Genomic DNA, 13,670 nt, shown 5'->3' with positions numbered 1-13,670 from the left:
TTAAGCGGTGACTGGTCCTATCCATGCCATGTGCTGATTAATTTGTTTATTGAAAAGGGTTTTTTCCAACACATTCAACTGCATTTCATTAATTATTACTGAGTGTGTGCTAAGCATCTAACACGCATTCCCTCACTCTGCCCTCCCCCATCCCAACCACCTTGAGAGGAAGCTGAAGCTATGGGGGTAAAGAAAGTCACAGAAGGTTGCACAGCTAGTTCGTGGCTGAGCTGGAACATGAATCCAGGCGTTTTGACTCCACAGCTCAAGTGCTTATCAAATACACTATCGAAGGCATCTCACTGTGGTCAGTAACCTAATTTTCAAAGTATCAGTTCGCACAGTCCCAGCAATCAGAATCAGATTAACAGGTCCACTTGAAGGGACAAGAGCAGTGACACCAACACCGATGCACAGCATGCCTAGGGAACCCGCCAGCTCATCCTCTCTGCTCTCCATGCCTTCCCTTCTCATCCGTTCACACCTGCTCCACGGTGCTCAGCCAGCCTCTGCTGCCTCTGGGCTCTCCTATCCATCAGGTATGTGTTACCAGGGAGATCTTCCTAAATAATGCACAGCTCTGAGGAGGGGCTCACTGCTCGGCTCGAAACCTCTCATGGCTCCTCATTGGTCACAGACTGTAACAAATACTCTCCAGCCTGGCATGTACAACTCTCGAAGATCTGATCCTCACCAGCCACCCCCGCCCCCACCTTCTTTCCTCACTGTCCACCTCCTCATACTTCATAGATAACCAGACCTGCTGACCTTTCCTGAAACCCTCTGTTTACTTTGTTTTTGTTTATTTTACCCTCCCCACCCAGCCATGGGTCTGGGATGCAGAACTTGTGCAACAAGCGAATGTGGAAGCTAGCCTGCGAGAGTGGATGGATGAGCCCATCAGGAACGGCCTTCTTCCCCATCCAAGCTATCTCTCAAGATCTGCAGTGAATGCTACCTTCTCCACAAAATAGTCCCCGGCTCTTTCAGGGGAATCTGGCCTGACTCCCTCTTCACTCTTTCCTGCTCTTTCAACAGCCAAGAGGGTTTTATTGTATTACAGTCACCCTTGCTCGTGTCTGCCCCTGGGTGATGCTGGAAGGAGGCTGTCTGAGGTCACATTCTTTCCTGTGCATCTCCAATCCCTCAGCACCTGGTACATCGCCATGCAGAGAGCAAGGATTTGTGTCATTGCCCTAGTGAACAGGAGAGTAGTGCTGGGACATCCAACAAGAAAAAGACCAGCCACCCCAACCTGCACTTCCCCTTCACCCCATAACTCTCATCACAGTAAAATGGGGAAAGATGGTGAAGAGGAGGAAGCAGGAAGGAGGGAAAAGATCCTTGGAGTTGGCTCGACGTGGTTTCAAATACCTGCTCCACCACCTCCCAGCTCGTGTGACTGAGGCCAGGAGACTGTACCTCTGAACCTCATTTCCCTTTTATGCAAAATGGGAGTATTTAATAGTCTATGTTAGATCCTCCCATTCACATATTCATTCAAGGTGTCATTACTTGTTAAATATGAGATTTAGGACCAGAGACCTGTTTTCTGAGCCTTGGTCTGCCCGTCTGTAAAACAAGGATATTATTAGCATTTACCTCCTAGGTCTTCTGTGAGGGTTAAATGCATTCATGTCTGTGAAGACCTTAGCACCACGCCTGGCACACAGTTAATGCTCAGCCAACATGAACGGTCACTGGCGGCCATCACTTTGTGCCAAGAGTGGTAATGAGTTTGGAGGACTCAGCAGTGAACAAAACAGGCCTGTCACAGAGCCATCATGTGGCTTATAGTCCAAAAGGGGATAAGAGACAGAAATGACAAGCCAATGGCTAATACAGTTACCAACAATGGTGAGTTCTGTGTAGAATGGTGAGAGTCCATGTAACACGGGTGACCGTCCTTACATACAGAGCAGGGAAAGGCTTTGCAGGATTGTTGCAAGAATTAAATAAAGAATATTTGTAAATAATTGCACTCAGATAGGCTATAATTGGAAAAGAATGTCTCTTGATTAGGAGGAGGAGGAAAAATGGGTCTAAGGCTCAGGCATTTCTGATGGGGCTTGAGCTTCTCTTTGTTCTGAAATGTTGCCTCCTAGGTCCCTTTTCCCTACCTGAAATGGGCCTGGGCTCTGTTTCTGCCCTTTGAAAGAGGAATTTATGGTCACTCGAGGTTCCCGTGCCCTATATTTCTGACACTATGGGCAATTCTCCTTGCAGAATACCTCATACTGACTGTGAAGATATCTAATTTTACGGTTGCTTTAGATCGTCCTTGGACGGGCAGGGTCTGGATCCCTGGGCTGCTTCCCCAGATTTCAAAAAGCAGCAGCAGACCTCGAGCTGGCCCTGGCCCCGCACGCTGAGAGCAGCTTGCTGCGGGAAGATTGGCACTTGGTGGAGTGTGCTTCAGGTGCTTAAAATAGATCAACTGTGTCATTAGACCATTGCAAGGCAGTCTTTTCATTGGCCCTGCTGGTGCGGGTGAGGGCAAGAGATAACAGCCCATGGAGAAAGACCTGTGCCTTGCACAAAATCAAGCAGATCCGAGGAAAAAGCTTTTGAAATGATACAGGCAGTAGAGAGTGGAATTCTGCCAGAGAAGGGGGTGGGGCTGTGGCACGAGCACACAGCAGTAACCACAGCACAGGGAGCAACAGGACGGCAAAGTGGAGCCTGTCTGGACCTCTTGTCTGGCTGGCGAGGCACTCAGAAAGAAGGCTAACACTTCTGGATTGCAGGCCACAATCCAGTAGCATCATGTGAAATCACCAAGGGATCATCTATACTCTCTGGGGGACACAGAACCAATGTGTGGGGCTGACTCTGGAGGATCCCCGCTGCTCCTTCAGGGCCCTCTCCTCAGGGTGTTTCAAGTCCCTCCACCATTGCTGGGCATGCTCCACCCTGGATACAATGCTCAGACACAGCCTAATCAGGGTTCTGCAGAGCAGCACTATGACCCCTCCTGCCCCTTGCAGCCTGGAATCATACTGTCCAGCAGCCCACATGGCTCTGACGCCTGCGACTGAACTTGAGCTCAACCCACCCCTCCCCCAACCATTTACTCCAGTGGCTGCCATGGCTGGTGCTGGGGACACTGGGCAGTGATGGCAGCTGAGGAAGGAAGAGTTTGGGTCACATTTGGGAGGTAGGAATGACCAGATGTGGACCCAGACTGAACACAGGGGAGTGGAGGAAACGGAAATGCAGATGAGGGCTAGTTTCTGATTACTAACTTCCTTACTGGGTAAATGCAGATTCTAGCAATCAACTGGGACCACAGAGTAGAAGGTTTTTTTTTTTTTTTTCCCCCATTTAAAAAAATTTTATTAAATTTTAGTTTGAATTTGGAGTGCCTTGGAATATCCAAGTGGGCAACATAGCAGATGGTCATAAAGATGAAACTAAGAGAGATCTTCATAAAGGAAATGAGAGTGGGCTTTTCATTAATGAATTAAATCATCAAATATCTTTTGAGCAACGACAATGTGCTACGTACTGTGCGTTGCTTTCTATGAATAATTTACTATCCTGATTTCTTCCAGAGAAATGAAGAAAAATCTGGTCTCCACTGAAGAAATTTTGTTGGCATTACCCAATTTCTCACCGTTCTTTCTCAAGTAGGCGATCCCCATCATAACAGAGAGGTTTTATGCAGCCATTCTGGGTCAAGGTGTGACCTTTCAGTAATCACCCCTTAGCTGAGTGGGTGTATAAACTGACCTTACAGATACGGAGCTCATGCTGTCGACTAGATGTCCTCCACTGGACCAGGCATGTCCCATATGTCACAACAAGCTCTGGAACAGTCCAGCCTCCCAGGGTCCTACTTTTGGGCTGATAAAGGCACCCAGAACTGGGACCAGGTATCCAGAGCTGCTTTACTTTGGTCTGTGCCCATCCCCTACTAACAGATTCCTCTGGAAGTGAAACTGACCTCTAGGAGTTGGGGGTGGGGCACTGTTTGCCCAACTGTATCCAAAAGGATATGATATCACCCTCTGGGAATGTGTCAGCTGGGGAAAAAAGGCCATGAGCAGGATCTGGCTCACTTCAAGAGCACTTTATGGCATGGCGGTGTTAATCAACTGCTAACTCGAGATAGAACTTTCTCCCATGATGAACAATATGCTGCGGTTTTCTCATCTCTGTGTTTGATGTTATATGAGTCATATACTAGACTAGAGTTTAAAAAATTCAAATGCCTGCATATAAAATAGATAAACAAGCATTTACTATATAGCACAGGGAACCATACTCAATATCTTACAGTAACCTGTAATGGAAAAGAATTGGAAAAAAAAAAAAATATATATATATATACACACACACACACACATACATGAATCACTTTGCTCTGTACCTGAAACTAATATAATATTGTATGTCAACTATATTTCAATTAAAAATAAATTCAAATACCTACAGTGGCAAGGTAATAGAAAAGTATTAAGCTGTCCTTGTGTGACACCTCTCTTCCTATAGAGGTGGCAACTATGGCTCTCTAGAGAATAGTACATGCCCCCTCAAGGCAGGCAATTCTACTGACTATTGTCTGCCATGTAGGAACAAAGGGGCACGGATGCCAGGTCTTTCAGGCTGTCCTTAGACAGAAGCTAGAAATCCCAATTTTGATTTCTGAGTGTTTGTAAATAATTAAAATTCACTGAAAGCCTGGTGTTGGGCACATAAAACATATCCTATCAGGCAGGCCACCAGCTGGCCCCTTTTGCTGACCTATATGATCCACGAAGGCAAGGACCATGCCTGTTATATTTACGGCTGTGTCTCCAGCAACATGCTGGGTGCAGGGTTGGTGGTCAGTAAATATTTGTTGAGTGAACAAATGAACAATCTAATCCTTGTTCCCCTTCTTGGACATTCCTAGGAACCAGGCAGACTGAAAAACAATTCCACGACTATAAATTCTGTTTCACTGCTGAAATGCTACAGCTGTACATAATGACCAAAATGAGGGGTAAGGTGGGGAGTGTGCGTTTTGCAGAGAGACTGGAATACTGAGTCACCACGGTCCTCTTTTCTGGGCACCTCCTACGTGTGATCACTCCCTTCAAGCTCTCTGGGGCAGGCTCCATCTCTGCTGGTTAGAGGTGGTAAAATCAGAGCTTAAACATCAAGACTAGGTAGACAACCAACTATCAGCGTCCTACACTAGCCCCAGGGTGTCGCTGGTATTTGGGAAGACTGATCCACAGGGAAATCCTCTCCTTGAGGAGTCATTTACTTAACAAACGCCTTATGGATTGAATTGTGTTTCCTCAAATTTATACATAGATGTCATAACCTCCAGTACTCCAGAATGTGACCTTATTTGGATATGTGGTCTTTACAGAGGTAATCATGTTAAAATGATGTCATTAGGGTGGGCCCTTATCCAATGAGACCTTATTGGATAAGGTCCTTATGAAAAGGGGAAATTTGGGCACAGAAATACGCATAGACAGAGGCGATGTGAAGAGACACAGGGAGAAGACAGACACCACAACCAAGGAGAGGGGCCTGGAGCAGATCCGTTCCTCACGGCCCTTGGAAGGAACCAACCCAGCAGAAGCTTTGATTTTGGACTTTCAGCTCCAGAACCATAAGACAATATATTTCTATTCTTTAAGCCACCCAGTTGGAGGTACTTTATTACAGCAGCTCTAGCATAATACTATTTTTATTCATTTTATAAACACTCGCTATATACCAGGCACTGTTTTAAGCAATTCACAACTGTTAACCTATTTATTTTTTATAACAACTCTATGAGAGAGGCACTATTACTATACCCCTGTGATTATCACTGGAGATGAGAAACGGAGGTACACAGAAGGCAAGTGATTTGCCTAAGCACACACAGCAAGGAAAGGGCAGGGCTGGAATGTGGACCCAGCCATCTAGGTCCAGTCTATGCCCTTAGGAACTGCAGGAAAACAATTTAACTGGCAAAGCACCCAGCAAGAGGTGCTTACACACTTCTGGTTGTTTTCTGTTCTTTACAATGGTATCTGGCTAACGCTGGGTATTGGCCAGTTGTTCACATTCACGACACCAGATGATATTTCAGTCAGATAAGGCTTTTTCCAGAGAGGAATGAAAGAGTTCAGAACTGATATCACTTCCTTTATGCAATGCAAGTACTCTTGAAATCACATTGTGATTTGAGAGATGTGTTATACTCATTTGGGATGGTTTAACATTGTTCCTTATATTATTCCTCTAACGCTCCCTTAGCCTCAAGTGGTCATTTGTCAACAAGCGCTCTATTCATTTAGGAAGTACTGTTTTATTTTTTAAAATCTCTATTCTTATAAAGTATATAATCATCTTTACTCCATCTATTATGCGAATTTAGAATGTCATTAGCGGGCATCCTCCTGTGCCATTTACAATAGATCCTTTTCTCTAGAAATTCTTAGAGTTCCTGATGTGAGCAATGACATGAACAGAGGGAGGTCTTGCTGCTCCTGAGCTGGGTGTCTTGGATGCTGAAATCCCTTGCCTCCCCAGGTCCACTCTGCTCCCTCTCTACCCTGGGAGGCTGACTACGGTGGGGGCTCAGCTGCCTTCCTTGCCCTCTGGCTCCTGGTTGGATTGGGTACCGTAGGAAATCCAAGGGAGGAAGGAGAGAGAGGTCAGGATATTTATTCCCCTGGTTCCTTCCTTGGGGTGTTACCATGAGCTGCCTGCCTGCCAGGAGCAACAACTCCCACCAGACAGTGCCTTCCCTACAGCTGACTGGGTCTCTGGCTTCCTTTTTTTTTTTTTCCCTCTTTCAGTCTGGGGGAAGGTGTGGTAAGAGTAGTAAGGGCCACTGTTTCTAGCCTCCTAGTCCTTGGCCATCCGGGCTTCTTGTTTATTTCTCTACATCCTTCTCACATATTTGCAAAGGCTCCTGCTTAAATCCCCTCAAATCACACATCTGTTCCCTGCCAGGACCTAAGATAGACTCCTCTTCTTTTTCACCCTATAACTCAATCAGGTACAAGGCCATGCGGACTTCATTCTCTAAAGGATCTTTCCCCTTATTTCTATTGTTGTAATTACTCAGTCACCCAGTCATTTCTGATTCTTTGCGATCCCATGGACTGCAGCATGCAAGGCCTCCCTGTCCCTCATCATCTCCTGAAGTTTGCCCAAGTTCTATTCTTACAGCCACTCAAATCCTGGCCCTCAGACCTTTTCAGAACTAGGTTAATTATCTCTCATCTAGGATCCTACCTTCCTGTCTTGCCCTTTTAGACTCATATACAATACCAGGTTAATCATTTTCCTGAAGGTTTCCTGAAAGCCACGGCTCTCCTGTGTGTTGAACCCAGTGATGGCCACAATACCAGCAGAACAGGCTAGTTTTGAACTAGAGGGTTTGGCTCGTATGACACCATCATTTCAAAACTTTGCTCTATTCAGTGGCCAATGCAACTTCAGGTTCAACTTCATTCCCTGAGACCTACCACCAAGGAGTTTCTCATGCTATTTCACGTCATCTTCACAACAACCCAGATAGCATATTCAAAAGCAGAGACATTACTTTGCCAACAAAGGTTCGTCTAGTCAAGGCTATGGTTTTTCCTGTGGTCATGTATGGATGTGAGAGTTGGACTGTGAAGAAGGCTGAGCGCCAAAGAATTGATGCTTTTGAACTGTGGTGTTGGAGAAGACTCTTGAGAGTCCCTTGGACTGCAAGGAGATCCAACCAGTCCATTCTGAACGAGATCAGCCCTGGGATTTCTTTGGAAGGAATGATGCTAAAGCTGAAACTCCAGTCCTTTGGCCACCACATGCAAAGAGTTGACTCATTGGAAAAGACTCTGATGCTGGAGGGATTGGGGGCAGGAGGAGAAGGGGACGACAGAGGATGAGATGGCTGGATGGCATCACTGACTCAATGGACGTGAGTCTGAGTGAACTCCGGGAGTTGGTGATGGACAGGGAGGCCTGGTGTGCTGTGATTCATGGGGTCGTAAGGAGTTGGACACGACTAAGCAACTGATCTGATCTGATCACAACAACCCATCTGGCACTACTGCCAACATTTTATAATCATAAAAATTTAGGTTGAAACATGATCTATCTTGTACAAGATTATAAAGAGAATACATGATAGATGTTGAATTTGAACTCAGGAATCCATACCCCAAAGCTTAGGATTTTATTACCCCAGTGTGCTGTCTGCTTATCCCATGACACCTTTGTGAGGTTTCTATGACTCTTTTTGCTCTCATCAACAAAACAATGCTCAGATATGTCTGACTCTTTGCAACCCCATGGCCTGTAGCCCACCAGTCTCCTCTGTCCACGGAATTTCTCAGGCAAGAATACTGGTGTGGGGTGCCATTTCCTACTCCTGGGGATCCTCCCAACCCAGGGATTGTCAAACCACGTCTCTTGTATCTCCTGCATTGACAGGCAGATTCTTTACCACTAGTGCCACCTGGGAGGATTTCAACAAAACAAAGCCTACTCCAAAAAAGTAGCTCGTTGGCATGCCAATCCATAATAACAGCCAAGGAAGAGACCATCAGGGGAAGCCAATAAAGGGAGAATGGCTCTTGGTACCATTTTATGTGGTATGCAGGTCACTCTCCAACTTCAAGGATGAGCCAGTGCTGGCTTTGTGCCCAGGAAAGCCATGGCCTTCAGGAGCTCTGGGAGCTCCAACCCAAGTGAAGCACAGCATTTTACGACACACGGAACTAACTCTGGTGCTCAGGGCATCTGATGCTCTGGGGTCAACTCGGTCTCCCCTGGCTTTGATTCCCAGGTCTTGAGAACTCCTGGGGCCAAGACAAAATGGGAGACACTGACAGGAAATAACCAAAGATTCATTGTTGCCTAAGAAAATGCACATAAGGTGGTGAGGCCTTTGGGGCTCTGCAGATTATGGAGAGCAAGAGGTCTGGGACCAGACTTGCCTTGCTCTGTAGGGTCAGGAAAATGTGACCACAGGTGTGAGTGTGTGACACCAGAGACAAGGTTCTGAAGGAACAGGAGGAGAACATCATCAGGGGAGTTGTTAGCTGGACTGGGGTCGGGGTGGGGGTGAGGAGGCCAGCCTGGTGAAGAGGGGTGGTGGGCAGAGGGGCTGGTGCTAGAGACAGGGAGCCTTCCCGGAGGTGAATGAGAGGAGGTGGACATGATGGAGCTGCGGAGAAAGTGGATGCATGTGTGGATGAGCTGGGGCTGTGAGCAAGCTGGGCCACGGGGGACTCTGCAGGCCTTGCTGAGAGGTCTCCTCTCGCATCTTAAGAGTAATGGGATGTGTGTTTTAAGCAGAGGGTGATGCAGAGAGTGGATGGGGCACTGAAGTAGGCTGGAGTGGGTGAAGGGAGACCAGTTAGGAGGCTGCCTCAGCACATCAGGAGTCAATTGACAGATCCCTGGAATTAGGCTGGGTGTGTGCAGGGGGACAGAAAGGCTGGAAGGTAGACCCACCTCACAGAGCCCAAGGTAGAAATGATGGCTCTGTTTTCCCTAAAGTCCTTGGCCCATGCGGGCCACGATCTCAGTACTAGCCCTGGGTGTCCTGCTCATGCCTTTGGTGTTTTGTTCTCTCTGCAAGGAGACCTCTTTCCCCTTCTCTTATTGGTTCAGATGGCTGGAGCCCACCTGTTGCATTCTCCCAGGCCTGGACCACCACCCTACTCTACATCTCCTGAACTACTGCTTTCTCTCACAGCCCTGTTTTGCAGCATGCTAAAGCTCAGCAAGTTTCAGAAGAATTCTGATGAAACTAAACCAAAATGTACTCTGAGGAGTCACTGACTGGGCACTCCCCTGTTTTTTTTTTTTTTTTTAAACAACTGAGACATGTATTTCTTATTAATAAAAAATTTACATATATTTACAAAGCAATCTCTCACCTTTCTGTCTTGTCCTCAAGATCCCATTTCTACGTTCCTTTCAATTTATGACAAAGGTGTGACATCTGAGAGGTTGAGTGACTTGCTTGCTAATGTCATAAAGTCCACAATGGTAAGAACCACAGTGACTACAGCAGTGACAATGACAGCCTGGCCACCATCGCTGACACCTTGCCAGCTATGTTGCGGGTACTGCTCTCTGAATTGTACACGACACATGAACACTTATCTCCATTCCATGTGGAGGAAGGTCCCATCATTCCCATTTTGCAGATGAGACAACCATCCCGAGGACCACATAGCCAGCAAGTGAAACCACAACTAGAACCTGGGCCCACCTGACGGCAGGGCTCGAGCTGTCTCAACTCTTACACGCTGTCCCAAGCTTATACAGCCCATGCACCTCTACTCCAGATAAAGTGACCAGCAATATAATAAGAAGCTCATGATCTGCCCCCATCTCAACGGTGACATTGAACAGTTGATTAGGAATGGCACACACTGTTGATAATGTTATGCGTCCACGTACCTTTCACAACCCAAAAACTAGCCACATGACTTGATGAAGACTGCAAAACTGGAGCAATAATGCTCATTTGACAGGGTGGATGTGAGAGAGGTGCAGGTGAAATGCGTAGCCCAGTGGCTGGTAGAGTGAGGATTCAGGAAGTGAAAGTGCAAGGAAAAAACCGAGTGACAGTTTCTCTTAGGTTCAATTTCAGGCATGAGGATTGAGTTAAGAGTCTCACATGGTAATGGGGCGAGCACTTTTGCTTACAGCAGGTCACCCCAAGGGCCACATGCCCATGCTCTGTCCCTGTGACCTGTGACCCCATCACACCATCACTTCTGCAAGGTCTGATTTCTACTCTTTCCTTCTGGAGGCTCCCAGGGTGGGGAGGAGCCTCAGTGATGAGGGAGCCCGGCCCCAAAGCCCTGAGCAGGAGTTTCTCCACAGTTTGCCTCCAGGTAGCCCTTTAGAGAATCACTTCCTCATAGGGAACCTCAGGGACCCGCAGGCTGCCTGAGTCACTCTGTTTATTTTCCCCTGCTCCTGGAAAATAAACGCGCTCTCCCCACTTAGAAAAAGTATATGAGGCTGGAATGGCATTTTTGTTAGTCCTTCTCTTCTGCAGTACTCAATTCTACTACTTTTTTTTTTTTTTTTTAAGTAAAATCTATTTCCTTCTTTAGGGGATACTCAGTGTTGCTAATGGTACAAGAGTTTATGATTCTAAAGAGAGAAAAAAGCAGAGTCTGTTGCTTGTTACCTTCTTTCTTAGTTCCTTGAAAAATAAATGAGCCATCTTTCTCTTCTGTCATTTAGTGAGAAAGGACTCCCATAAATACATTTTTCCCTGCCTAGAGATAGTAAGAAGTGACAGGCACTTCAGATTCTTACTTGTCTGAGAGCACAGATGGATGCAAATTTGTGGCCCACTAGGTGATCGGTTCTACCTAATTTTGCTCTTTTCCTGAGCCTCAGGTGAAGCCTCAGCCTTGTTTCAGACTGTCAAAATCAAGAAGCAAAATTCTTGGGCTGTAAAAGGCAGAGGGAGTCCAGCTACACTTGCCTGCCTAGCACAGCTATGCAATACACAAAGGAAGACGGCAGAGAGATGACTCATACAAATATATAGTAAATAAATATATTTCATTTCCATCTCCCTGGCTTTGTTTTCCTCCCCTCCATGCCAACAGCCTTGAAATGGAAGGAGGTTAAGGAAACCTGATTTGGTGTCAAACACAGCCTCAGAAGGTACTGATTTTTATGACCTTGCTTCTCAGCTGTAGCTTTTTTAGAAGGAACTTGCAGATTCTTAGACTAGGAGAAGCTCAAATTCAACCCTTCTCATTTTACAGATGAGCAATCGGAGATCCAGAGAGGAGAGAGCCAAGTCAAAGACCCAGGGAAGTGAATGTTCCTAGGCGTTCTCTGGTTCAACAACCCCACATGCTGCTAAACAACCCAGACAAGTGAAGCTGGCCAGGAGGGGGATTTGAATCCAGATCTCTCTTTCAGGGTGGTGCTCACGACACCTGCCCCAGTGGGTGCCCATGGTCAAAGGTACTGAATTGAAGAGAAAGAGCTTAGGCCTCCTTGTATCTCTCACTGCATTTCTCAGCAGCTGAGGCTCAGCCCAGCAGTAAAATGTCTGGTCCTGCCTCTGCAGAGCAGTTACTGCTTCTGGCATTTTAGAAACATTGGCTAAAGGGCTTGTCTCTTTTCTCTTGTTCTCAGGATGGCTAAATGCAGCCTTCAGGTATGTGAAAAATATCAGCCCTAGGTCCATGGGGCTGCTTGCGCGCTAGAGCGGGATATTTCACAATCTCCATCCAGACCCAAAGGTGGCTTCCTGACGATTTGTTTATCAAACTGCTCGTTCCTATCCCACAGTCTGCCCACACCCACCCACCCACCAGCCCGAGGCCAGTCTCCCTGCCTTTTTCCAGCTCCAAGACCAACAGGGCCTTCCTCTTCTTTCCAGCTGTCTGCCGGGAGGTCTCCTCTGAGCCCCCTCAGTCAGACAATGGCTACACTTCTGCTTCCTAGGCCTTCTCAGGCATTGCTAGAAGGAGACAAGCAGCCTTCCCAACGGAGACAAGTGGCGCGGCCAATAAAACATTAGCAAATACCATGAAAACCCGGAGCCATATCCCTGTGCTCGGGAGGGAGCACAGAAAAAACCGAGGAGGAGTCTGGGGGCATGTGTCCACCCCGTGCCAGGCTTCCTTCCTCCTTCCAGGCAACCCCAGCGCCGGCTCCTGCACCTCCCGCCCCCACCCTGTTCCCATGGCAAAGAAGAGGAGGACCCACTTACGGCTCGTGTTCATGATGATGCCTTTGCACTGGGTCTTTCATTCAATACGGAGACTCCAGATGCTTTTTAAATCTTCGGATCTTTCGACTTCACTCATCACCTGGGGGTGAAATAGTCCAGTGTTAGCTCTGTATCCTCAGGTGCCCTCTCCCCTTCTGCTGTCCCTCTCAGTCTGGGCTGTAGCCTCTGGCCTTGAAGGCAAGTGGGCTAATAGCTCAGGTGAGAGCAGGGAGGAGGAGGCGGCAGAGAGGAAGCGGGCGCCTGGGTCCGTCCGCTCCTGGGACCTGACTGCCCGGCAGAAGCGGGGCCGGCAGCGCCTGTTGGCGCGCACCCCGACTATTGCAGCTCAGCGGCTCGGGAGCCCAAAGGGGGTGTGGACCACAGGGCGGCAGGGCGGGGGCAGCGCGCTGGGTGCCGGGCTCTGCTGGGCAGCGCGTCCCCGCCCGGCGTCCACGAGCGGCGACCCGCCCCGGGACCCACCTCTCGGCCAGCGTCGGGAGCCAGAGGCCCCTGCCCGGGCCCCTGAGACCAGTTCATGAATCCTGGTCCTCGTCTGGGGTCTCGAATTCTGAGGCGAGCAAAGCGAAATAGGAGAGCTCGACATCCATGATGCGGGCTCGCCGGGTGGCTGCGCGGGGGGCGCGGCTGCTCGCTGCTGCCACCTGCTGGACGCGCCGGCGCGTGTCCAGGCCCCGCCCCGCCCGGGCTTCTCTCTGGGTCCTGAGCTGTGAAGGGGAATGGATGGGATCCTGTGTCCTGGGGCGAACGAGTGGATGCTTGAGCCCTGCTTCCCTCCCTCGATACTCGGGTCTAAGAACTAGACAATGGCAGGAAAATAGACCCTCCATGAGAGGGGCTGTGAAGAAAGGATTGGCTTCGCAGGAAGACAGTGTTCACTTCCAACTCCGCTTCTGACCAGCTGGGTGTAGTCTGGTCTTGAGCAGGTCGCTGCTGGCTTTGCCTCGTGTTCCTC

General features: G+C 48.2%; 1 protein-coding gene across 3 annotated transcripts in view; it reads right to left on the bottom strand.

Annotated features, from left to right (window-relative positions):
* ABLIM3 (actin binding LIM protein family member 3) overlaps nucleotides 1-13,349 on the bottom strand; it is a 136,323-nt gene extending 122,974 nt beyond the window's left edge. For 2 of the 3 annotated variants that reach the window (XM_061423979.1, XM_061423977.1), the window contains exons 1-2: nucleotides 13,178-13,349; nucleotides 12,698-12,797 (exon numbers count right to left, since the gene is read on the bottom strand). In XM_061423979.1, coding sequence (XP_061279963.1) covers nucleotides 12,698-12,710 — 13 coding nt within the window. In that variant the 5' untranslated portion in view covers nucleotides 12,711-12,797; nucleotides 13,178-13,349. The remainder of the gene's footprint in view (nucleotides 1-12,697; nucleotides 12,798-13,177) is intronic. The other variant, XM_061423978.1, reaches the window with a different exon arrangement.
* Between the last annotated feature and the right edge of the window lie 321 nt (nucleotides 13,350-13,670).

Source organism: Bos javanicus, chromosome 7 (assembly GCF_032452875.1).
Source record: "Bos javanicus breed banteng chromosome 7, ARS-OSU_banteng_1.0, whole genome shotgun sequence".
Classification (NCBI taxonomy): domain Eukaryota; kingdom Metazoa; phylum Chordata; class Mammalia; order Artiodactyla; family Bovidae; genus Bos; species Bos javanicus.
The sequence above is the reverse complement of the archived record's forward strand: the minus strand, read 5'-3'. Positions and strand labels throughout refer to the sequence as shown.